The 27220-nt window shown below is 46.9% G+C and overlaps 1 protein-coding gene across 1 annotated transcript; it reads left to right on the top strand.

The window, feature by feature from the left end:
- On the top strand, positions 1–27220 carry chn2 (chimerin 2). The gene is made up of 13 exons (XM_080005241.1): positions 1–418; positions 7938–7976; positions 9682–9737; positions 10510–10541; positions 11155–11268; positions 11901–12171; positions 21537–21620; positions 22935–23019; positions 24281–24454; positions 24930–25007; positions 25178–25315; positions 25443–25548; positions 25920–27220. The coding sequence occupies exons 1-13, from the start codon at positions 370–372 to the stop codon at positions 26089–26091; spliced, it is 1398 nt and encodes a 465-aa protein (XP_079861367.1). The 5' UTR covers positions 1–369; the 3' UTR covers positions 26092–27220.

Below are 27220 nucleotides of genomic sequence, written 5' to 3'. Positions count from 1 at the left end.
CATGGAAACTACTGTGCATCCCAAGTCCATTTTAACACCCGGACACTGGCACGGAACCCCCGCACTAGCGGCTGGAACACGGACGCCGAATGGCGCGGAGGCGCACCACCAGAAGTTCGCAGTGACGTTCCCCGTAGACCGACCGGGTTTATTTTCATCCCGCAATTGGGCAAAGTAATTATATGCGGCAGCGCACGGGGGAAGCGAGGCGAGAGGACTGGAACATGAAGTGAGAGCGTGTGCAGGGAAGGAGGATCGGCTCTCCCCGCACATGGAGTAGACGGTCGGATCGGGACCGGGAGGACCGGCGGGATGGTGGCGGGGAGCGCACCTTACTGACTGGGAGCGGCGCAGCGGGACGCGGGGGCGATGGCAGCATCCAGCAACTCCAGCCTCTCGGGTTCATCGCTGTCCTCCGGTAAGAGTTTAAAGTGGTAATCCCTGTGATCATTTTTGTTGTATAAATACCTTATTTTATCCATTTGCATTTGCATTGCATTTTTTTAGCTAGTATTATAAAGGGAACGGTCACTCAATGTATACGCGTTATCCATGTGCTGCTCTGTGTGCGGTTTCCGTTGTCGGTGGCGGGGTCCGCCTTTCCCGGAAAGAATGCACTAATCAGGCAGGCGCAAGAAAGTGAAAGGCAGCCACAGTGAATGTGATAAACTGTCAGTAAGCTGTCGACATGCCAAAAAGGAACAGCACCCATCAGATGACAAGATATCCCCACCGCCTCCAGTGACAAATAATCAGATCAGCCACACTTTCGAAGAACAAGTCAGACTTTCAGGGGGAAAAAATAATAATATTTAGACGGTAAGAGTGAAGACGGGGGTAAAATAAACCTTGATGTTGAAAAAAGTGGTTTTTAATTGAATTCTGTGAGTTGTAGGCGATTAGGCGGCAATTTCCAGTTTGTTTACCAATAACGATGAAAGGTGTTGTGTTATTTCCACAGCTCTCCCCGATCCTGCAGCGTCTGCTTCGTTTTGTCGTAGGAGCTCGAGTGAAGCTACAGCAAAATTGTCTGGAATTGATTTCGTCGACGACCAAACATTTCGTGATCCTCACCCTCCTTACCTGTCCGTAACACATTTAAGGCGATAACAGTGAAGTTGTGACCAAATTGCATATCCTCTAAAGGCGCTAAACTCTTGCACATTAAATGATTATCAAGCTGAACCATTAACCATTCAAACCCTGTGATTGGAACCACGGTTCCAGCCTAAACACTAAACTTGCCTCCTCTCGCAGGCATGTTTCCCCACCTCGGACGAATCTCAACTTGCCTCAGTTTTCCGCGTCCTGCGGTGCCTTGTCAACGTTTCATTTCAACGTTAGGCAACAAGTAAAATTTTGATGTATTTGCCTCCACCCAAACCTCATGTTGACGCATGGAAATGTTGGCAAGCGCCTTCCACGCAGTGGGACTCCAGGGCTGGTTTGTAAGAGGTGTAGTAGCCCGCATTATGTAAGGGGCTGGTGCTATCCATATCCCCAAATGACTTTCCATGTGGTTGGTTGCACTGATCCTCTCTGGCACGAGTCCTTTTCCATAGACTACGAGAGGGCAACGTGAGGAAATCCGATAATCGTCTCCAGATCCAGGAGTCGGTTGTATTCGTAAATGCCGCCCGTCGCGGTGCACAACAAACCTCTCCTTTGTGACCGGGGATGATTCCCCTTTCCGCGACAAAACAATTTGCGTTTCGACGGGGTATTTCAGCCGGCCCAAAGTTAAACGGCAGCCCCTTGGCTTTTCTTTCTCGACGTGTGCCGAGGGGAGCGTTCCGCTGTCGCGTGCGGGCGTGAGCGTGTTCACCGCTGAGCAAACATGTCAGACAAAAAAAAAATTGAATTAAATGATCGAGTGCAAAGTCAATTTTCTCACATGTTGACTGCACGTAATAGTAGCGGTGTTTACCGACCCTTTTCTCCCCCCCCCCCCCCCCCCCCCCTCTCTCTCTCTCTCTCTCTCTCTCTCTCTCTCTCTCTGCATCTCGCCCACAACACAAGGCCACAGTCACGTCTCCGACAGGAACCAGAGACACGGCCGCTGCAGCCTGTTCAAACCGCACGCTTCACAGTGGCCGTTATCTTGTGTGTGTGTGTTAGTGTGTGTGTGTGTGTGTGTGTGTGTGTGTGTGTGTGTGTGTGTGTGTGCGTGCGTTACCGAAAAACAGCGGACTTGGTGTTTGACCGCTGCTGCTTTAAGAGGAAACAGCCCTTTTTTATTTATTTTTTATGTTTTATTTTTTTCTTCTTTCTTTCCTTCCTCCAACTGTGGCGTGGAGAGTTGTCATTACTGCCGGGCCTTCAACATAATTATCAGAGGTTACAAGCGCCGCCGCTGCCAGGGATGGAGTGGTTGTCACAAGGGTATCATTATTTTTTCGTGCGGAGCCTTTTTGGCAGTCCGACACAACGTTTCGATAATCTCGTCTGTGAGGCGTTGCGACTCAAAACGGGATACGCGCTCGCGTCCCGCTCGGTATTAGCCCCATCCGCTCGGGGCCGCGCACCAAAGTGCAGGGCGGAGGTGGTGAAGCTGGGTTGGGGGCCCGTCTTTAAAGCGTCCGAAGCGGCCATCTTAAAATGTAATTTCCACCGGGATTAGCGCAGGATATACGGAAATAATCCCAGTGTCATCGGTTGTACTCGCCCTCAGTTTTGACGTTGATGAAATATAACTGTTTTACTGTATTTGACAAAAAGGCTTCTCGTTAATACGCGCTACGCACCGTGTAATGTGTGCAGTAAAGTCATTGCAGCCTTTGATAACAAAGAGGATTCAGCTAAGTTACTGCCCCGTCGTACGGCAGGCACGAGCTGCTGGCGAAAAATGATGAGTTCACGTCTTATGACAGTTCTTTTTTCCGAGAGAAAGAGCGTTTGCGGCCGCGCTGCACACGGCGCGTAGGTCGGGCGGACTCCTACACATTCTTGGCACCGGCCGGCACAGAAGCGTGCACCGGCGCACCATCGCCAAGACGGCTCTGAGGAAATAAAGCTTTGAAAAAGAAATTGGGTGGGGGAGGGTGGTGGGGGTGGAGGATGATGAAAGTATGCCTTGTGGCTCGGGCCCGAAATGCCCAAAAAACAGAGACGCCGAATTACAGCTCTGTCTGTGCACCGACTGTGCAAGACGCCGTTTCCCCTCAGCGGGTTGTGAAATCATCACATAATCATTGTGAGAATTGATTGCATGCTTTTAGAATTGATACAATCCTCTGTGCTTCTCTCCAACGTAAATCATTCGTCAGTCGCAAGTCTGAATTTTTATCAGTTTTAGAGAGAGAGGAATTGGTTGTTTGGGTTCCCTTGCCAACCATTACTACTCATAGTCATTATTTATAGGGAGTTAATCTCTCTGCTGCAGACGATCAGCAAAGCAGAAGTTTAGGATCGGGATCGCCGTTCTTACAACTGCAAAGTGTTCCCCAAATGCAAATTTGAGGAGCACTTAGAGAAAAAAAAACTACAGGTCTAAATTTGTGCTGAGTAATATATTGATATCGATATAAAATCAATAATGTTGCTTTTGTATCTATCGATATATTGATATAATCATGATGCTGTATATTCTAATCAGTGCTCATAATCTCTACATTACTAATGTTACTATTACTCCTGTGTGTAAATATCTTATGAGCGAACTAATAGTCATCCCCAAAATATCCTGACATTATCACTCTTGACTTATTCGCCCACATATCTTGTTTGCCAGCCCTAGAAGAAATACCTGTATTATCACGTAGTGTACTCTCCCATCAGCAGAGGATCGTTGCCGTGTAGAAAGTCTTGTTTTGGGGCGTTGTACACAAACAGATGGTCTCCCTCTCTGATCTCAGCATCTCAGCATCCCTGTGACACCCTGGTCAGGTGTGTGTGTGTGTGTGTGTGTGTGTGTGTGTGTGTGTGTGTGTGTGTGTGTGTGTGTGTGTGTGTGTGTGTGTGTGTGTGTGTGTGTGTGTGTGTGTGTGTGTGTGTGTGTGCGCTTGTGTGTGCGTGTGCGCGCTTGTGTGCGTGTGTGAACCCTTTTGCAAATATGCTCTACCTCAATTCAGCATCCATACTCTCAGAACTATAAACACACTCATATTCAAATTCAAATGAATCATATTTTGTCTTAAGACAGGAAACTTCTCCATGTGTACCTATTGGTGTGTGTTTCACAAGAAAATATACATGAAAATATAGATTAATCTTAGAATAAACTGTGTGTGTGTGTGTGTCTGTGTGTGTGTGTGTGTATGGGTGTGTGTGCGTGTGTGTGTTTCTATTTTGGTCTTGCTCTCCATATGGATAGGATGGCATGTGTCTTCTTTCACAGCATATGCTGTTTATCACACGCGGAAGGTGTTGGGGTGTGATTCATTTTGACGCTTATCTCCACTTTATCAATGATAAATTGACATAATATTTAGCATAACGCTGCAAGGGTTACAAATAGGGCTCTGCATGTTAAATTCACACACACATACACACACACACACAGTTTTTGCTGCTGTGCGCCGTGGGCTGTTTTTGTTGCACGCCGCCTCAAGGGAGAACGTCAAACGTCTTTGGCGAACTTGATCTTTATTCATCGCGTATTCCCTTTGTCCCCAAAGCAAACACCCACTGGTAATTATTTTATCGAATGCTTCTGACGGGTGAGTAATGGAGGGCGACACAATTAATAGCGGTCTCTTTAGATGGGGGTAGGGGAGGGCCCCTCCACCTCCTCCGTCTGTTCCAGAATGTTGGACTCCAGACACAGCGCAAACCCGGTGCCACTTTGAAATTCCTTTTGATGTTCCGCGTGTGTGTGTGTGTGTGTGTGTGTGTGTGTGTGTGTGTGTGTGTGTGTGTGTGTGTGTGTGTGTGTGTGTGTGTGTGTGTGTGTGTGTGTGTGCGCTGATGCTATTTGCATCAGCCATAGACTACTCCACCTATTCTTAGAGCAGACGGCTGCTGCACCCGTACTGAGCCGGGGTTGTTCCTTATTGCAGAAGAATTGGATGGAGTTATTTGGCGGCGGACCAGAAGAAATCACATTGGTTAATTGAGCCGCTGCGCAGATCAGCAAATAGACCCTGGAGGCTGATCAGTCAGACTAGAGTACCCCCTGGGGGAAGTTTTCCTGTAAATATCACAGATATTACACCTGTCCAACTGCCATTTTATGTTAGATGTAATGAATCCAGCTGTTGTCCAAGCACCTGTACCATGTAAAAGAGAGAAGATTATGTTAATTATGTTTTATTGCATCCTGTGGCCGTTACAGCAACACCTGTGTGGCAGGTGGCACTGAGTTAAAGAAAAAAAAAAAAAAAAAAAAAGGGCGGTGCACCGATTAGTGAGGTTTGCAGATATAGGGCTACCTGGAACGCAGGTTGCGACCGTTGGTTCAGGCAGGTGCACACGGCATTCCACGCTGCCGTGCAGGAAAGATGAGAGTGCAGGAATAACTGACCTGCTTCCCTGCTGGGTTGAAGGAGGCTGGTAGTCGGTAGGAAAGTAGATCGACGTACCGGAGCATCAGTGGTCCATTAGCTGCTCTTGCCGGGGGGGCTATTTTTGTTGTTTTCCTGTTTTTTTTGTTTTTTTTGTTTTTTTTAGGTTTCTTTTTCTGTCTAATCCGCCCTGGCAAGTGAGCCTGTAGAAGGAAAAAAAACATTTGGGTATTGCCCTCGGGGCGGACTATGTTTATTTCCTTTGTTTGTGTTTGTTTTGTTGCAAATCTGCTTGCTTCCCACACTAATCACTATGTTCCTCAGGTTGAATCCCTGTCAGGCAGTCACGGCAGGCTTAAGGCGGGACGTGGTTGTTAAATTGTTTGCACTGAAAATCATCACGTGTCTAAATTTTGGAATGGGTTAACTCACCTAAGCTGCTTTCACACATGCACTGCAACCCTAAAGTTGTCTGGACATTACCCAGAGGAGCTGTATGTGTGAACGCAAATGTCTGAGTCATTTGGACCAGAGATTAACCAGACTTCATCCAGCCAGCACCCTAGTACAAAGTCCACGTACTGTAATGTCCAAAACTGTTATGTGTGAACAGAGCAGGTGATTGTCCGGAGAATTCACAGTGGGCGAGTGGGCATGTGTCACGTGTTGATGACGTCTCTGTCATGCGTCAGTTATCAACCTTTGTGAGGATCTTCGTGCACGGAGCGTAGCTGCTTCCTACTCCTTTCTGCTTTCCTTTATAGTCCTTTCAACTCTTTCGTTTATATTGCGGAGACGTCCAAATACATGAAGTATCAACGCAAAAAAAGATAAGTCGGTAGCCTCGTCCGCGGTCTTGGATGAGCTGTAAACTCCGCAGTGTCATGCGCATGAGCATCACGTCCTGCTTCCTGCATGCTCTACCCAGGCTCCGCCCGTCGCCTAAACCTTATTTCCAGGCGGTGTAAACCCATCTGACACGGATAATTTCCAGTTGTGAGCTACATGTTTGAAAGGGTAACTCCAGACAATGTCGGGACCTGATTATCCGGATATTGTCCGGAGTTCATGTGTGAAAGCAGCTCTAGTGTTCAAGTCTTATTGAACACTAGATCACTGGGAAGTAAACTGTGAGAAGGCTGTTCTAAAATGTAATAAAAAGGATTTACTCTTTACCTCCTCAGTTGTCATTCCTTATGCTCGTGACGTGCTCTGCACGATGGATGATTGCTCTGCATGATTCCACCCGCATGATGGAAAAGTACAGTGGCCCTCCAGTCGTTCGAGGTGTAAATCGCAGAGATTGGCGTGGGATGGGATTGGTTCGGAGGCTGGAACTCTCCGGCTTCTAAATGGATACGAGGCAATGTTGACATCTCATTTAAAAAAATACAAACAAAAACGTATGATCAAATCTCCCGAATATCCTTCACCTTTGCATGAAAGCCTCTCTGCCTGCCGTGACAGGATACGTTTTCAATCTGCTGATGGAGGATGTTTTCGGTTGAAGGCCCCGTATCTCCTGGACAAATGTGATGCTATGTCTCGCTCAGTCAATTACTCCACCTGTCACCGGGCCGCCCTGGCCACCATGTCGGGTGGAGACGGATGGACAGGCTTTGATCGATCACGCCGACGGAACTGCCTCCATCCATCTACGTCCGGCCCCCCCAGCAGGACGATCTTCACTTTGGCGAATTCGCACATTTGAAATTCAAGTCCACGACCCCAGACCGAGCCCATTTGAACATTTAGTACACCTCTTCCTTTTTTTTTTTTTTTTTTTTACCAACTCGTACAAATATGTATTTGTATTTGTTTAGCATATTTTTAATTTGTCGAGCATCTTTGCATAATTTCGCCCTCATCCGATGCCAGCGAACCAGACTTCAACTGGGACAGAAAACCACTCGGGAGACTTTTTGTCGGCACTCCGCCGCATCACGTTCCGGGAGTGGTGTTCGCGGCAATCTAATCAGACATAAGCCGTGCACTCATTTTACCTCGTCTTCACAGGGGGGAAAATCCACCTCTGGGGATTTAATTTAAGAGATTGCATTTGCAACCCTTAATCTTCCGCAGCTTGTAAGCATAAAAGAGCATACACATTTGAGGATGGCGTTAACAGCGTTCGTGTAAGTAGATGTTTAATGAGGGAATTTTCCAAACGGGTGGCCGCGGCTGCCGAGCGCATCAACGCAGTGTCGCGCCAAACAAGTGCACATCAGTGGCTTTTTTTGAGTCTCCTCGTCGCAGGCAGCGGCAGCGGCAGAGACTCCGAATGAAATACTGGTGCATTTTTCGAGAGGCGGCTGCACCGATTGACTCCCTTTGCATAATTATAACTGCGAGATAAACAGCGGTGAAGGACTCGCGGTGGATCCACGGGGAAGTAAATGGTAATGGAGTTTTTAATGAGAGAAAATAGGGCACCGGCTATTAACACCGCAGCGATTGTAACCGAATCTTCTCCCCTGTTATTCTGTGGTTTTTCAGACCCGGAGGACTACCAGCCGCCCATATGGAAGTCCTACTGTAAGTATCGTTCGACTCCTGTGTGCTGATTGGGAATCTGGAGCCTTGGCCTTGGCCCCCGTGCTGCTTTTCAAAGGAAAATAAGCTTTATATTCGATGTCTATGAATAGGGTTATGAATATTTTTTTTGCACCGTAGCGAAATGCAATACGCTATGCTAAATGAGATTAAAAGCTCATGCAACACAGACACACAGTGAAATGCACGTATCCTTTCTCTCCCACACCTACATCAGACGGAGCCAAGACTTGGCAAATACACACACACACACACATGCACATACACACAGACACACACACACACAGACACACACGCTCAAAGCGGAAGGAACCTTTCAGATTGCTGGAGGAAATAGGTTGTTATCCATCTGGAAGTAAATACGATTTCTACCTACGGAAAGGGCTGAGCCGAACGGGGCCCCTCAGAACATCCAGCTCATCATTATGGGATGTTATATCGACGAGAGGAGACGCTGCAAATGTCAAACTGCAGCATTTCCGCTCTGTAGCTGCGTTTTGAAGCGGTTATGCGGCCCTTGATTCTCAGCTTTTTTTTTTTCTTTTCTACATCACCGGGGTCCCCGACATCTCCGGTCGACTCCCCCCCGAGACATTTGGCGTAACGGTGAGGTGTATTTTTAGAGCTCGCCGCGTCTCCCTCATGGCGGCGGGAGATGTCCAGCTGTTGCTGCTTGACCTGAGTCCATCTGACAAAACACAAACATTCACAGTCACAAACACAAACATTTCTCCCTCCCTTCCTCCACCCAGTTCCAGCTCTCAGCGGATTCCACATTGTAGTTAGTCTGTGCCGCTGGTATCGATGACGCCCCCCACCTTTGTTTCACTTCACAAACTGCTTGCTTATCCAGAAAGAAATGTCAATATGCGCTCACACTTAGTAGACCTAATGCCCTGGGAGTTCTGGAGAGACCATTTATTTACTATGCCGAGGCCAGATCCCGGAGACTGTTTATTTAGCAATGGAGAGGTTCTGCAAAAATAAATAAATACGTGTGTCCAATGTGGGAAATATAGAGGAAAAAGCATGAGGAATTCTGCCAAAGAAAGAGCCACGGACAACGCCGCTGCTTGTACTTTTACGGTCGTCTTTCAATTCTACGGTATACGCTCTATTTCGTAGAGAGCTAAGCCATTGTTGTAATGGCCTGGCGGCAGTCCAGCTAACGGATGAAATACAACCGCGTTGAAACGGCTGAGTTGGCTCGCCCGTTTCCCACCAACTCGATGTGCCGGTTGTGCCGCCCCGCAGCGCTCCATCCCCGCACCCTCCGTGGCCTCGGTGGCCATTTCTCTTCTCGCCACACATCCCAGCCGCACGTTTTTTCAATCGGTCACATTTAATGATTTACTTTCGACTTTTAAAAAGAATTGTCCGATCCGGCCAACGGCGGCCGTGCTGTGAGCCTCTGTTTATTCCGCTCTGAGGATTAATGTGCGCAATCAGGGTGCGTGACCCGCCGCCACACGAAGGGAGGTCAGCCGCGGCTTCTAAGCAATGACTAAGCAATGAGTCTTGCGCACGGAAGCCAAATGTTCCCGCTGCACCTTGGAGGCTTCAGTTGCCGTTCATTCACAACTTTGTACCGAAACTGGATGTGAATGGAAATTAAATCGGGTTCTGAAAACGGGATGGGTCATGGAAAAGAGGACATATTTGGAATTGACGTGTCTGTCTCCAACAGTGTATCAGCTCCAGCAAGAAGCCCCGAGGCCCAAGAGGATCATATGTCCCCACGAGGTTAGTGCTTATGATGTAATTTAGGGCATATGGTTGGAAAAGGACATATTAAGCAAGAAAACCCATGTTTTTGTTTATAAAGGTACAATAGGGCCCAACAATAACCGTTGCCAGGTGGCCCTGGGCAACCAGATTTGGGCGGTCTGGTTGCCCCGTTGTCAACAACTTTTCATGTGCGTAAAATAAGCACAGTATTGGAATATGGATTTTTAAGTCTCTAGGATCATTATCATTCAATTGCAGAATGAAATTTAAATTTGGCAGCCGTCACATTAGTCTTGGCAACCAGCAGCCCATGCATGGTGGCCAACTTGGCAACCACTAAAAGTTTGTGTTGGGCCCTGATGTATTTCGCAGCGTGTCCATAGAAACAGGATACGAGACAGAAAGAGGTCACCCGACAGTTTGATAAACATAAATGTATTTGACACATATGCCGAGTGCTTTAAAGGCTAAACCTTGTCAACATCGTCCTTCGCCTTTTAAGAATCCGACAGCATGGAACCTGTGCCAGACTCACTCAACACTGTTACTACAAAGTACACAGTACACAGTATTTTACAAAAATATCCTTTAACATCATTACTGGGAGGACATTTAAGGACAGAAATGTTGAGAGAGACACTAAACAAAGTGGTGTGGACCCACGGTTTGGCAGCGGTGGAGAAAAGGTGGGACAGATGGAGGAATAATCTGCTATGTCTCTAGAGTGGTGAAGCTATTTAGGTTCATATGATCACACTCCAGCCCAAATATCTTCTCTGGTTTGCAGATGGAGAGCAGACCCAAACACTACGGCAGAGAGTGAGTGGAACTTAATTTCTGCCATCATTTTAATTTTTTTCTTGATGAGTACCGGTGTTATCTACCATTACTGTCTAGCCTTACATGTGGTTGTAGGATTTAAGAGTTTCTGGCTGTGTGTGTGCATACGTATACGCATATGTATATGACGGGACACACATGTTTGTGTGTAACTGATAAGATGCTGCGGATAACAGCATTAGCACCATACTAAAAATGTTAAAAAATGTATTAAACTATCCAACAAAAGTAAGAAATTGTATGTAAATCACTATTAAATTACTGTACATTTCCACCATGGTGGAAAAACAAAAAAAAAAGATATATACATATACAGTATATATACATATATACTGTATGTGTGTGTGTGTGTGTGTGTGTGTAAGTGTATATGTATATATGTTTGTGTGTGTGTGTGTGTGTGTGTTTGTGTATATGTGTGTGTGTGTGTGTGTATACACATATACTGTATATATATATACACACTGTAGAGTTAAGTGTGTGTGTTTGCATCTGTTACAGGATCAAGTACAGCGATTGGGTTGAGACTGAAGTGCAAGTGGGAGAGACTGAAGTGCAAGTTTTTGAAATGGATGCATGTTATTATTTGCAGATTCCACGGCATGATCTCTCGTGAATTCAGCGATGAGCTTCTCGGCGGAGCGGAGGGAGCGTACCTGATCAGAGAGAGCCAGAGGCAGCCGGGAACCTACACCCTGGCCTTAAGGTACCACCTCCATCTGGGTGCTGAACATAAAACACACAAAAGTCTTTTAAAAGCCTCATCTTCAACCCATTTGCTCCTTTATTCTCCATCAGCTACACGTGAGAGTCACTTGAGAGTTTTACATACTGTACAAATATCATTTTTTATAAACCAAAATGCTAAGTTGGCATTCATATACTGCTCAGCTCTATCTAGCATTGCTGAAAGAAAGATTCCAGTAAATAAAATTATGGAGAAAAAATAAAATAAATATATATATATATATATATATATATATACATTAAACACATGAATAGATTGTAAATAAATAAATGCAATTTAAATAATTATTAGTATGTTTTTATATTTATTTTATTTTCTGTTGGTTTATTTAGCTTTTTTCCCTTCTTGTTGGTGTGTGTGTGTGTGTGTGTGTGCGCAGTGTCTGTGCAGTATGTGTGGGGTGTGGGGGGGTGATAGAAGATAGTTTAATATTTATTTAAAGCCCCTGATTTAACCGTGATGGGAAGTGCCCTTGAATATATTAAACATGAATACAATGAAAAAATACATTAAAAAAACAATAAAATGATGACACTTTAACAACTCAATACCATAAAAATGTAATCGATGCCCCCCCCCCCCCCCCGTAGGTTTGGCCACCAGACCCTGAACTACCGGTTGTTCTACGACGGGAAGCACTTTGTGGGGGAGAAGCGGTTTGAGTCGGTCCACGACCTGGTGACGGATGGCCTCATCACGCTCTACATTGAGACCAAGGCGGCGGAGTACATCGCCAAGATGACGACCAACCCCATCTACGAGCACCTGGGCTACACCTCGCTGCTGAAGGACAAGACGGTGCACAGGCTGAGCCGGGGCAGGACCGAGACCCGCAGGGTCACCTTCCAGAGGGATGACCGGGTGAGGACGCACACTTTTTAGGGGGTGGCTGGCAAGTTGGCGACCTTTTTTGCATTTTATTATTGAGTGATATTCATCGTCTAGGATCATAACAAAGAGAGATAAGACTTTCTTCCGGTGGAAGTTCAAGAAGAAAAAAAAATTTTTCAACCCACATTTCAATATTAGGAGTGAAATCGAGAATTGGAAAAAAGTCGAAGCGAAAGGCTACGTTCGCACTGCAAGCATTAGTGCTCAATTTGGATTTACTGCTTAGATCCGATTTTTTGGGTTTGGCTGTTCATATTATTTTTTTAAATGCGGCCAGTATCAGATTCCAGTGCGAACGGGTCACGGTCCTGCACAACCCGCATGAAGCAGAAGTAACAAAGACATCACACGCTGTTGTATGGAAGGAAACATGGCAGGCAAATTCACGGTGGTTGTCGGTGCACATAGCGGGAGACATTCAGTCGCGCCCCCCCGAGTCACATACTCGATGAGCAAAAAAACGGGATTTGGGCCACTTTTGCCTGGCATGTGAACGTAGCCAAAGTGTTTTATTTGTCAAATCAATAATAAACCAGGGTCATTCTGAGACATGAGACTATGTAGTAGGCATAAAATAAAAACAAAAGTATAGGATTATAGAATTATTCACAAAAATCATCACTATTATAATACCCAGGGCTTTCGGTTGTCCTAACATTGACTTTCGGGACAACACCATCGATGCACTTGGAGATGTAGGCTGAGGCAGATTCTGGGTATTCATTGATGTCCCCATCAGCTGCAACACAGAACATCTGCCAGTCGGTGGTTTCAAAACAGTGTTGGAGAGTGGCAATGGCTTCCTCACTCCAGCGTTGAACAGCCTGAAGAACCAATTTTCCCTGCTTTAGGCGTTGTCTGTAGGTTGGGAGGAGAAAAACTGGAGGTGTGATCCACCTTCCCAAAGGCAGGGCGGGAGAGGAGGTTCTCAACCTCCAATTCCAACCTACTAATTCTCAACTAGGGGAGCTGTCCCCTAGTTGAGAATAACAATGGTCAAGGGTCTGATCACCACGGGTAGGAAAGTTAACGAGCTGGTGATATTTAGGAAAAACCTTCCTGGTATTAGCCCTACTGAATTGCCCAACAACAATAGAAGCTGCCTCTCAGTGAGCATTCTATAGTCCATTAAAGTACTCCGTATAAGTCGTCTGGCACTCACTTTTTATCCGCCTGCGGGGGTCTGTAGACTTCTGTGATTTAAGCGGAACTGCATTCCCAAGGGAGGTCGAAGGGACTGACTTTTACGGTTAAGAGCTCAAGTACTGGTGAGCAGTGTGCTGAAAGTACCGCTACATCTGAACCCCAGCAAGAGTTAACCATAATGCAGACCCCCGCCTCTCCGTTTACCTGACTCCATCGTTCTGTCCTGCCAGTAGATGGAAAATCCAGCCGGGGTAACGGCCAAGTCAAGCACTGGAGGCTCCAGCCAGGTCTCAGTAAACGCCAGCACGCAGCAGTTCGCAATGTCCCGATGGATTCTTGAATTGTCAAGAACTGCTCCGATAACTCGTTGTGTGGACAACCTGTAGGATGACAAGAGCACAGTTTTTTGTTGCACAGAACCACCACCAATCCCCCTCTTTGGTCAACTATTTTACCACGTCTGGGTCTATAAACAACTAATCACTACTCCAAGAGGGGGAGAATCCCCACGGCTGTACATAGAACAAACATAGAACCAAACAACAACATGTACATGGAAAAACATAAACATCGGATGACAAAACTAAAAAACAGAGTTAATTAAGTTCAGGAAAACTGGCACAACAATTGGACACGTGGCCTCTTCCTGTCATAGTTATGGCAGTAAATGAAGAAGAAAAACGAGAGGGATACAACCAGGAGGGTGTTGGGGTGTGTTCAAAGCAGGTGCCAGTGGCGTGCGTGTGTTTGTGTGTGTGTGTGTGTGTGTGTGTGTGTGTGTGTCCACCGGTGAGAATACAGTTCTCATCCCCATTGGTTCTGGTGTTTAAGGTCAGTATTATGGCGCCTCCAATCAGCGGAAAGGGCCGCGACGCCTCCCCTGAGTCCCGCAGCCGCATAGACACCCCATGGCTGCAGGCAAGCACCGAACACCCCACCCTGCAGCCAAAGAAGACCTCCCAAGCCCCTAGAGAAGCCAGAAGCCCACGGAGCAACCCCCACGCCTGGCCCCGAGGAGCATAACCCATTCCCAGGGAGCTGGAGGAGACCCCGCACCCCTGAGGCGCACACATACAACCCGAGTGCGAGTGTATGTGTTCTAGGCTAATATGAGTGGAATTAAAATTTTGGGATGGACGAGAAACACGTCGGGGCAAGATTGCAGCCGCCCGCCGCATCCCCACCCACATAGCTCCCACCCCACCCGTCCTGCAAAACCGAGGCCGATTGTGTGGTGTATGTCCTGGGTATGAGTTGTGGCACTGGGAGAGATAGGCGAAGTGCAACCAAATCAACGGAGGGGCGCAGCAGGCCGGGGAGTGGCCACACGAACCATCCCGACGGACCTAAATACATTTATATACTTTTACATATTTTACATTCCATACTTTTACATATTTTACATAATAATATACTTTGTACTCAGCTCCTCTGCGCTCCCAGCCAGTCTCTGGAAGCGACGGAGAACCTCTGTCTCTACTGGCGGCTCCGTCAGCGGGACTTTGTCCAGCTGGTTCTTCCTGTTGAGGTCGGTGGTCAGAGTCGCTATCTCTTGATCACGCTCCTCCAACTGCTGGCTGGAGTATCCCTTTCAGAGAGTTCTTTCAGTGGATTATTTTCCATCTCTAAAGTTTCACTGAAGTCATCTTGCGTTTTATTGATGACCACCATCATCTCGGCGACCAGCTCCTCCGAGTGTGACTTGCTCCTATTGTTGACGTCTCACCCCTCTCCTCAGCATGCCGATGCCCTGCAGCATAGCCTCAGCATCATGTATGGTGTCATCAAGTTCTTTATCGTCACTGTCCTCCTGTTCCTGTTATTGGAATGTTGGGCTTGCTGCCCTAGCCGCAACAGGATGCACGTCACTCTGGTTTTTGTAGATGGGTCATGTACAAATTGGGTCGTGATGGCAGAGAACTTGAGGGCTTCAAGAATGTTATTATAAACCACGCCGGGGCTTCCTCTGCCGCAGAAAGAACCCTGAAGGACTCGGATGAATATATACTCCCTGAAGGGCATGAATTGAGTTGCTCTGGTTGCTCTGGTTGTGCCTCGGAGCAGCAATACAGCGGCCTAGGGTATGAAGGGAGGTTTGGATGTTGTTGGCCTCCTTCATCCTCTCCCTGTTGCGCTGGTCTTTACAGCGTTCAGAACCAGGCAGATCACACACAGTCAGTTCACTGACGTGCATGGCCTGTCCTGAATGTGCCTCCGGGCGGATGTGCAGCACAGGGATGGTGGAAAATGCTGTGGCTGCAGCTTGAGTATTGGTTGATGGCAAAGCTCTGGATCTGACGTCCTGCTCCAGCTGTGTCTGCGCCACTCCTCCAGCTGTTTGAGGTCCTGATACCTGACCGGCTTCGGGTCCATGGCTCTGTACAGACGGCCCTGTAGCTTGCTGAACACAGACACTGGGGTCCTTGGAAGGAGGCCGGCCTCTTGACCGGTGCCTTGACTTGTGTAAGTCTTTCCAGAGCTGGTCACACCCTATGTATAAAAGAGTCTGTTCTCGCCTTGAAGGACATCCTGCACCATCTTCTTCATAGTTTTGTCCAAAAACTCTTGTTGTGTGGTCTCTGGATCAAAGATCTTTTAAAATGTGAACTTGTGCACACTCTGCGTGATGCCTCTTTCTGAACTCTTCATGTTCTCCAGAGTCCTCCAGAGCTTTGAGCAGCAAGGTGTCTTCATTTTGGATATCCACACAACCCTGCCCCCCCCCCCCCCCTCCCTTTCCTCCTTAGCAAGATTCAAGATTCAAGATTCGAGAGGGGTCAGATGCGTAAATACACCCCAATTCTCCCATCGCCCGCATCAGAAATCGAAGACAAAACAAGAATGGAGAGACATAACCGCATCAGCTGTGAAAGCCATGTGTCAGGTGTCTACAGTGATCCAAACTACTAAGAAAGCCAGAACAGAGTGATTGACTACTTAGTTGCTTCCATGCATGCTATTCCTCAAGCCTACTGCAATCTGATCAAATTTAGTCGCCCCCCTTGAGTCCTGCTGAACTGTCAACAGCTCAACGGGAGGACCCCTGCATAGGTGAGGTGATGTCAGCTCTGGCGCATGGTGATGTCACAAGGGTAGTGAAGACAAAGTATCCTGTCATTCCTTTACTCATGGGAGAGTGGGGGAAAAAGCTGCTGATAGAAGATGGAGCCTTGTTCCGGATCGCTAATCTGCCCAAATGGACTCATTGTTCACAGCCGCCAGAGAAGCACAGGCTGATGGTGTTAAGAGTCTCTACATGCTGATTCTGGTCATCGCGGATTTGACAAGATCTATGGTTGCTCCACTGTCTCTTATACACAATGATGGGCCGCTGGATCTTGCGTGCAAGGATTTCCTGTCCGTTGAGCCAGATTCAAGTACCACAGCAAATGTCCTGGCAGTAGCAGATCACTATACGAGGTACCGGTCAAGCCTTTCTGACAAAAGATCAGAAAGCCACCACGCTCGCAAAAGTCTTGTGGGGGAGGAATTTCGACCAACTCTTTTGAACTCTCCGCACCCACACATCCAAATACACTGATACAGTTCAAGGTTTCATTACCCGGAGTTTTATATTTTGTTCATGGTTTTATTAATTTCCTAGGGGTTTTATTATGCCTGCCTATTGTAGGTTTTTGTGGCCCACTACTGTGGTTCTTAACCTAAACTTGTCAATATATTTACAGTGAAACTAGAGATCCTGGCTTGGTCTGACTTTATAAATATTGTCTGTCTCATTCGTGCATGAGTTTCCATCCAATATTAGTCAATGGTCATAATTCCTCTTCAGAAGTATTCCTCATCCTTATTTTCTATTACAACGGCGAGATCATATTTACACTAGACATGTTTACTACTTACCGCCACGTCTCTTTTATCATTGATTCCCATGCCGAGCAGGTTATCACTGTATAGTTACAGTCCTTAGTACGGTCATAATTTATCATTGTTGAAAGGGTTCCAAAGGAAATCATGAATATCTTGACTGAGGTCTGACTTTTTTTTTCTTTTTTGTTTGTTTGTTTTTTTTCATACAGTTTTGAACTTTGTTAAAAAGCTTGGGTGCTTGATTATTACACTTTCACTTCCCAAATATACACGCTTATTATTTGTTTTTGCACATGAAACGCGGCTGACAACGGGGACGACCAAACCGCACAAGATGTTTGACAGTAGCCCAGATCGGGCTTCACTGGGGGGCAACTGCTGCCATCAGTGCTTGAGACGCCGAAGCGACAGTATCTGCACCGCGCGCGTTTTACGTGCACCGCGGGCTCCGATCAGGGACAAAAGATCTGTACGAGCTGCACACACGCCGCATTACAGTCGACTCTGCACTTCCCCCGCACTGTGGAGGCAGGGAAGTGAAAAGACAAGACTGGCATAACTTACTATGATTATTATTACTTTTATTTGATTAAATTCAACGTATAGTATATTCATTTTAAATGTTCGAGCACTCCAGCTCTTACAGGTCATTCAGCTCCTTGTGCACGTGAGATAACGCACTCGGTCATGAGTGGGATGCACGGCGGCCTCCTGTCGTGCGTTCTGATCCTGGGAGGGACAAACGGCACACTGTTGTCCTTCGTCCCTATCGGCCGCCACTGAACAATCCTCTGTAAATGATTAGACGGGGCATAGAAGGAAGTGTCTGGTTTTACGTCTGTGGAGTAAAAAAAAAAAGAAAAAACCTGTCCCTCCACTAGGTGGCGCTCAAAACTAAATCTGGCCGCTCTTCCCATGCTCTCCCCTCTTCAAGGTGTTATCTTTTATTGATATATAACCCATTTTTCAAGGCATCTGTTGGAAGATAAACCATCCATGTGTCACACAGCATGAATTAGGGATATTTGGGCTTCAGGGACGACATGTCTTCAATGCAGCTTTGATGAATGACAGAACTGTCATCAGTGTTATAGCCATATTTATTTATTTATTTATTTTCAGTATATTGATGCATTGTCTGTGGAAAAAAAAAATGGAATTTGGTATATTTTAGAACTTCAATCGAGCCGTTCCAAATAACTCAAATGTCTCTCATGCTACCGACCTCAAGGAAGCCCCTGGTGCAGACCACTTCACTCCCTAGTGGAGCTATGACGGCAAGCATTGAAACTTGACATTTGCCGCAAATATCCAAAGGTTTTATCGACAAAACACGACGATAAGCCGCCTCTACAGCACCGCTTCGGTTTAAATGTCGGGTTGTCAGATACTTTATTCTTCATTCAGTCTTTGTATGCGGCGACACCCCGACTTGCCCGAGTCTCACGCAAGAGGAGCTGAGACGGTGACGGGATCGGTGGTTTGAAAAGACGACTCCCGATCGATCGAAGAACGGAGGTTCGAGTTAAAAAAAACGTCCTTAAAGTCATTTATTTCCTTTAACATAACCTCTGCAGGGAGTACAGTACGGAGCTGATCCGACGGCCCCGGAGCGGTGGCTACTTTTAGAACTCCATGTTTACCAATTACACAACCCCGCCCCGCGGCACCGGGGGCACAGTGCCTCCATTGTATAATCAGCTCAGATTTTTACCTTGCATCAGGCCGACACCGCCTTTTCGCGCCGCGCGTCCGCTTAGAGGTCGGAGAGATCCAACCTGTCGAGCGGCCTTCCATAGAGCCGCCTTTCACACGCCTGCCCTCCATTGTTGCGATGCTGGGGATGCCACTTTCCTCCTGACAGTGGCCACACCGGTTTGATATGAGGACGGAAGGGCCTGACAGGTGACAGGAATGCGGTCGATGCATCAGTCATACTCCGGCCGAGGCTCCCGTCCCCGATCGCTGTCGCCGCCGGGGTTTTTTTTTTTTTTTTTTTTTTTTTTTTTTCTTTCTAAATCGACCGCTCTCCGCTCGGATCATTACCTGAGCTTCTTTTTTTAACCTTCCTATTGTAAACTAGTAGGACGAATTTTTTGTCTTGCGCCGTGTATTTTGAGCCTCAGATATAGGAGGATAGTTCCCTTCTAAATGTGGTGATTGAAAGAGACCACGTTGTTTTTATTTTCTGGTGGTTTGTCTGGACAAAAATGCAGTGTTTTCCATTTTTCAAATGAGGGACAATGTTTCCTCAATGCTCCAGACCTAACAAATGTCCATGTGTGATTGTGTGATTGTGTGATTGTGGGAGGTTTTGTCGGGAGCTGTTTTACTTGGGATGTGCATGGTTCCTTTCTGCTCTCCTAATTGTGTTAACGCCACACAGAACGATGTGCTGTTTCCTTCGAGCCACGCGGCCTCTCCAGCGGAATAAAGGAGCTGGAGCCGTTGAAAAGAAAGTAGGGCTTGTCGTCTGACTACCTTTTGTGCCCTTTCTTCCGAGCTCCTTTTTTTTTTTTTTTTTTGAGAAGACAAGAAGCCATCTGGCCAGGGACAAAGCATATAACCCTCTTCTCCCTCCCCCCTTTTTTCTCCCTGTCACACATTCCCTCAACCCGCCCCCCGGAGGCGGTAATATCTCTCTGGGGTCTATTCCCTGGGCTTGTCTGGTTTAGTTGCACAGCTGGATCCTGTGGTATGTTGTGGTGTACTATGGGAGGGTTAGGTCCTTTTTGGCGGGGCGTCTTCACCTGTCCCGTCACTCACCCCCGCCGTCGTGTCCTTGGCTGTGGCTTATGGTCCGCAGTTTTTGCATAGCTGAGTTGGTCGGCTGGTAAAAGATCCGAGGCATTTTTTTAACGCGACTTGTGTGTCTAGTCATATCAGGCCGGCGAGCGGCCGATCCGCTCACTTTATCTCAGCTCTGCAGCTGCCCTTTGGGTTTTTTTGCTCTCTGTCCTAGAATACCATTCTGCCGCTCTCCTGTCATTCTGGCTCTTCATCATTCCTTCACATCCACTAATCCATTGCTTGCTTCTTTGCTGGCCTATTCTCATTGCGCTGCAGAGGAATTTCCCTTTTCTTTGCAAATTATATAATATTTTATAATTTGAAATATTTAACCAAACATAAAATGTATCAATAGCCATTTGGTAGATAAATACCACACAGCACTGCATAATGCGACAGTATCTTTAGTTCCCTGGTTTGTTGATTAACCAGTCGAGCAGAAGCTCTCGTGCTGGTATGGGGATGTTTACGTGCTAATTGGGACAAACGGAGCGTAGACACAACCACAGCCCCCTGCTGGCAGTGTGTTTGTCCACTGGTCTGCAAATAAGATCCCCACGGGATTTGACTTGGATTTGAGCACTGCAGGATTATGCCCTGAGTCAGGATTATTGCCTTAATCTGCCACAATCCCAGTAGATGCTCTGGTCGTGCTGGTGGTCTGGGAGCCGAGTGATTGGCAGGAGTCGTCTGCTGTCACAACGTCCGGACTCCAGTCCGGAGACGCGGGGCAGGGAATGTCCACCTACAGACTGACATAGCTGGAGGTCAAGATCTGTTTAAATTGGGAAGACACAGGTCTGCCCACCCAGCCCAAAGGACTCGTGTTAATCTTTCGGCATTAATAGAAGCAGAGGGAGCTGCATGGGAGATCTGCTACTAGCTGAGGACGGCTGGCAGCTGAGTATTATCTTCAGCTAAGTGAAGGGGAGTCTGTCCGGAAGGCGACATGCTAATGGGAATGTGTTTTTGCTCTGCGGTTAAAAGAGTGTGGCTGGACCATTGACCCTGCTTTGGAGAGCTGTTGAGGCGTGTGAAGCGGTACTGACAGCTCCACACCTCCCTCACTTCTAACCTCCTGGCCCCTCCCCGTCAGGGACCCCCGTTCCCCTCTTTGGTTTCTGGCTCTTTGAATGAGGCTCATTGTGTGAGGCACACTCCTGCCCTCCGGCCGCCCACCAGCGCTCCCGCTCCTGTTGCTGCTGGACTCGGATCAGATGCAGAGCCGCCCCCAAAGCGTCCGCCATCAGTCGCCCTCCTGGGTCGGAGGCGAGTGGAGCACCTCAACCCTCTCTACTCTGGGCTGTTGCAGGCAGCGTTTGCTGCCCGGCACCGGCGTCTCCGCTCCAGACTTTTTCCCAGAGGAGTTGGAGAGCCTGTGGGACCCGAGCGAGGCGGCCATGGACGCGGAAGAGGGCCGCGTCGTGCTGGGAGCGGAGCTGATGAGCCACAAGGCCAAGCGGCAGGAGCGGAAGCGGCAGGAGCTCCTGGCCCTGGCCCTGGGAGTCAAACTGGGGAGTAGGGGAACGCTGCTGTGGAAGCCGATCAAACTGTTGGCCTCCTGTCCACAGATCGCCTCTCCCCTGGGCCGACGGACCGCTGTGAGAGACAGCCCCGAGAAGCAGTGCTCCTACGAGAAGATTCACAACTTCAAGGTAAATTCAGCTCATAATATTCATGGTCGGGTGTCCTTCCGTTGTTGCTGTTTTCAACCCTTTTTTTGTCATGAGTTTTTATATGTTAATCCATTTTAACCCCTATGGTAAATAAGGATATTTTGACGTGATACAGTTTTGCATGCTCATCGTAATATTTAGCAAGGAAATATTGATGCCTATTATATCAGCCACAACAGCAGGGCACAGTTTAAACGTGTTTTTTCCTATCAGATGGCATTGTGAGTTTTCATCCTGTCATGAGAACAGATACAGCTGTTCACCCTATGCATCGAGCGTGTATAATGGATACACTTTACTTGAAGCCATTAACCGCGGCACACATGGATTAACATTGATTTTTTTTAGGCTCTCAGACCCATTTTGTGTCCGACGCGATAGAGTGATGGGGGAAAAAAAAAAGTTATGGAGTTGGAAAGCCCTTTTCACGGTCAATTATAATCAATTGTCCGCTCTCAGTCACCATGCGAAGCAACTCGGGTTTCTTCACCGTCGGCTCACCAAAGGTGAATTAAGACGAGAACCATTTGTCTGTCCTAGATGCAATCACCGCATACATAGGACTCTGTGTTGTTTGCCAAAGCATACTGACAGCACAGGTTAAAAAAACACACACACACACACACACACACACACACACACACACACACACACACACACACACACACACACACACAAATAAATAAATAAGAGAAACATTCAGCCTCTGGGTGTCTGAACATACTCTCTATTGTATCTCCTGTTTGAGTTAACCGACAGGCTCCAATGCCCCCCGGCGTCACGTCTTGCTTCCCCCCCTCTGAAAGAAACCAAACTCGCCCACTCGCCACCTGTTGTCTGCTCTCTTTTCTCTTCCTGCCAAAGTAATCTAAACTAATGGAGGTGTGTGTTACCTACGCCGGTGTGCTCGCCATTGTGTCCCGGGTCTTTAGTGCATAGGTCGGATCTATCTTTGGCCGAGGGGTCTTCTTCCATTATGTGTACATCTGTCATTTCGACTTGCATGGATGTTTGCATGTGTCCAACAGCCCGGGAACAGATGCCAGACACATTATTGTAAATCCTTTAATCTGCCTTGTATATACAAATGCTCTCATTTGGCCGTGGGGTCCCATCCCCTGCAGCCCCGGAATCAAAGGCCACTAATCTCCGTTTCGACCCGTCTGCAGGAGGGGTTGTCCCCTTTTTTTTTTTTTTTTTTTTTTTTCTCGACGGCGCCGACACGGCATGGGACTCCCGAGCTCCGACACAGATGTTTCCCTTGTGTCTCACTGTTGCTTTTTAATTTTCTAGGTGCACACTTTCCGCGGACCACACTGGTGTGAATACTGTGCCAATTTCATGTGGGGCCTCATTGCCCAGGGCGTCCGGTGCTCAGGTAAAAAAAACCTCAAACTGCGTCTTCGCGGCTCTTGAACTCGTAGTGAACCTGCATGCAAACAACACTGTGTTTCATTACTGTCCGGTCACAGGATCATTGTGCTCCATTATCCCCCCATGAATGGTGCGTTCTGTGAGATGCACTGGTATGATCTTTTCTTTAATAGCTTTCCCATCGGTATTAGTACTGTATATAGTGTTTGAGCTCGAAAAAGCGATAGAACCTCTCAAATTCCCCCCTATAGGGAAGACTCACTTGGAGTTACCGTCTCTCATTTGCACTTCAGCCACTATTTATTTACAGTAACCATGAAGTGAAAGGAGAGAAATGTGTGCGTGTGTGTGTATGTGTATGTGTGTGTGTATATATATATATATATATATATATATATGTATGTATGTGTGTGTGTGTGTGTGTGTGTGTGTGTGTGTGTGTGTGTGTGTGTGTGTGTGTGTGTGTGTGTGTGTGTGTGTGTGTATTTATTTATTTATTTATTTTTTCCCACACAAAAGACATGATGACATTAAATATAAATGCAAAGTTAACCAAGACGGCATATGTGAGGAAGATCATAAAAAAAAACGGCCTCGATCTCCGCCGACGTTAGCCATCTGGACGGCAGCCCGCGTCGCGTGAAACGCTTTGGCGGCGCAGGACGGCGGGCGGAATGAAGCGATTGATCGCGTCGAGCGGGGGAGTTTTTTTTTTTGTTTTTTTTCGAGCTCCGCCGACAAGGGTCACAAGATTGCGGAATTAAAAAACCCGCTCTGACGCTGAATCGTTTATCCGTCGGCTCCGGTCGCGTCTCCCTCGCACAGAGCGCCGCTTGTTGAGGCTTTAGCCATGCTCTCCAGCCCCGGGCGAACCTTGCTATCATCAGACACCCCATGTGCAGGAGCAAAGCCTTTATACTCTCCCTCTCTCTCTCTCTCTCTCCCCCTCTCTCTCTCTCTCTCTCTCTCTCTCTCTCCATTCCTCCGTGGTTCCGGCGTCATTTTTTTCGGGGCAAGCTCTGACTGGGAGGGGGGCGGCGGGGGGGATTTTTTTTCTTAAATAACTTAATCAGCACACCAGCCGCCCACCGCCACGTCCGAATAAAGCTGAAGCGAGAAACTCCCCGCAATCGTTATCCCCTGTTTCGCGCCGCGAGCTCGGAAAAAGCCGATGGAGGATCCTCCGTCTCCGTCTCCCCTGGATGATCTTCACCTTAGGGTCTCATCTGTCGCCCCCCTCCCCACCCCCACACTTTTGTTCCCAGACTGTGGGCTGAACGTGCACAAGCAGTGCTCCAAACTGGTTCCCAGCGACTGCCAGCCGGACCTGCGGCGGATAAAGAAAGTGTTCAGCTGCGACCTCACCACGCTGGTCAAAGCCCACAACACCACCAGGCCCATGGTGGTGGACATGTGCATCCGGGAAATAGAGCTGAGAGGTACAGTGGGACGAAAGGCGTCCTTTTTAGGTCCACAGCGAGTCGATTCTTTTCTGGCCGTGGCGGTGGCTCGGGAGGTAGAGCGGGTCTTCTGGCCGGTTCGATCCCCGGCTCCTCCCGGTAGTGTGCTGCTGTGTCCTTGAGCAAGACGCTTAACCAGCCACCTAACTGCTCCCCGGGCGCCCCTACATGGCAGCCCACTGCTCCTAGCTACGTCAGTCCCCGCATTTGGTTGCCTCAGTGCTTGTACTCTGTGCAGTGACAATGACTTGAATTGAATCTCTGATCTTTGCTTGGGAAACTTTGTCACCATTCCCTGTGACCTATATTCCCGTGGAATATAGGTCACCATCGATCCCTGAGACCAACCGGTTTGTTTGCGGCTAAAGAGGCAGACGAGTGCTTTCGGGGGGGGGGGGGGCAAAAAACTAAAAACTAAAAAAGTCTGACATGTTTTCCACTTTTTCACCCCCAGGTCTAAAGTCTGAGGGGCTCTACCGAGTGTCTGGCTTCTCCGAGCATGTGGAGGACGTGAGGCTTTCCTTCGATCGAGGTTTGTTTGCTTGAGTAGACGGATTCTCTCGGCGGGTGGAGCGGCGCGATTCAACCCCCGGCGCGGCGGGGATCGGGACGCGCTTTGTTTGATACGTGTCGCTTATAAACCAATTATAGTCCATAACTGTGCTCATACGTATGTTTTTTCTTTTCCTTTCTGATCCACAGACGGCGACAAGGCCGACATCAGTGCTGAGGTGTACGCCGACATCAACATCATCGCCGGCGCTCTGAAGCTCTACCTGAGGGACCTGCCCATTCCAGTCATCACGTTCGACATGTACTCCAAATTCATCCAAGCTGCCAGTAAGTACAAATCAACTGTGCAGCTTTTTTTTTTAACGCTGCCTTTTAAATAAAAAAAAATAAAATAAAAAATGTCCCCTTTCTGACGTGATTAGAGAGCATAAACTTGATTGTCTTGTTCTTGTAGAAGTCATGAACGCCGACTCCAGACTGGAAGCCGTCCACGAGAGTTTGCTGCAGCTGCCTCCAGCGCATTACGAGACGCTGCGCTACCTGATGGCTCATCTCAAGAGGTGAAACCCCAAAAAAAACAAAAATCAACGTTTTTTTTCCTTTTCTTTCTTTTTTTTTACATTTTTAACTTTATTTTTCTTCCTACTTTTTTTTGTACTTTTTTTAACTTATTTAATATTTATTTTTTATTAATTATTTTTTTTATAAAATGTTGTTTGTCATTACAAAAAAAATGTAATATAAGGAAATGAGAATTCATTTCTGAGATCAGTTTTTATGATCTTTATTTCATTTTGATTTTATTTTTCATTATTTAAAAAAAAAAAAAAAGAGAGAAAATGTGATGTCACTGTGCCTCAATGTGTATTTTATCTGACTTTACTCTTCCTTTACTCTGTCTATAAAAAAAAATATATAAATATATATTTAGGGTGACAATGTTTGAAAAGGACAATTTCATGACCGCCGAAAACCTGGGAATCGTCTTCGGGCCGACGTTGATGCAGCCGCCCGAGCAGAACGCCCTTGCCACCCTGAACGACATGAGGCAGCAGAAACTAGTGGTGCAACTTATGATCGAGCACGAAGACGTGTTGTTTTGACCAGGCCGCACCGGACACAAAAAAAAGGACAATTATTTATTCTGTCCAAGAGGAAATGCAAGCCACCACTGGGGGGAAGGGCGGGGTCCCGTCAAGTGTTTAAAGAAAAAAAAAAAAAAAAAGATTCCGTCATGATCGGATTTGAACTTGAAATGTTTCTGCTGCATGACTCAGTGTGTTGTTACTGTACGTTTCGGACTGAGGGTTTGCGTTCCCCGTCAACACAAATCACTTTCTGTTTTTTTCAAGGCTTCAATATTCCAGAGTACGACGCCGTTGTCATTCGTTTTGTCCCTCGCTGGTGTAGACTCAATCACGATGAAAGCTCTGTTAAAATCCGCTTCCGGGCAGAAAGTTTTTATGGTGCCAGATGTTAAAGCCGGGTTTTGTTTTTTTTTTAATTGATAAAAGAAACGAGGCTCGTACGTCCGGCACAGTCACCCGCATTTAATGGTCAAGTGTGTTCGAATGCACTTTTTTTACGCATAATGTGTCATTTGCGGAAATGCAGGTTTAAAATTTGAAATCAAAGATGATAATGAAGAAACTATATTTTTTGTTCAGATCAAATTTGATCATTTGATGATCGATATTTTTAACTGCGTGTTACGTGAATCGAAATGATCTGACACTTGTTGGCTAATGAAGCACTTTTTGCGAGGAGTGTAAGTAATTATTTTATAAAGATGTTTTATTTTTTTTTTCCTTTTATCCTTGTGTATTATTATTATTATTATTATTTTATTTTTATTTTTTTTGGTCACAAAATATATTATTGACAGCCTGTTATTTGATCGATTTGTGCAAAAGAAAAATCACAAAAGTACAGCCAAACGAGCAACAGGTGAATGCATCTCTCATTATCACTTAACATGACATGACAGCTGGTTTTAAAATACAGTCGTGGTCATTTTTACCTGAACTGTTCACAATGTAGAGATAATTTACCGCTCTGGTTTGGGTATTTTGCCAAGTTTAAGATCTAATAGTAAAATATTATGGGATGTTCTCAACCTGGACCCCGTTCATTCGTATTCCCACGGCTGTGCGGGTGCAGCCAGTGGTCACCCTCATCTGTGTCATCGCTGTACCAAGTGTGATCCGTTCACATTTTATTTGATGCTACTAT

Source organism: Zeus faber (assembly GCF_960531495.2).
Source record: "Zeus faber genome assembly, chromosome: 8".
Lineage (NCBI taxonomy): Eukaryota > Metazoa > Chordata > Actinopteri > Zeiformes > Zeidae > Zeus > Zeus faber.
Note: the sequence above shows the minus strand (reverse complement) of the source record. Positions and strands in the feature narration are given on the sequence as shown.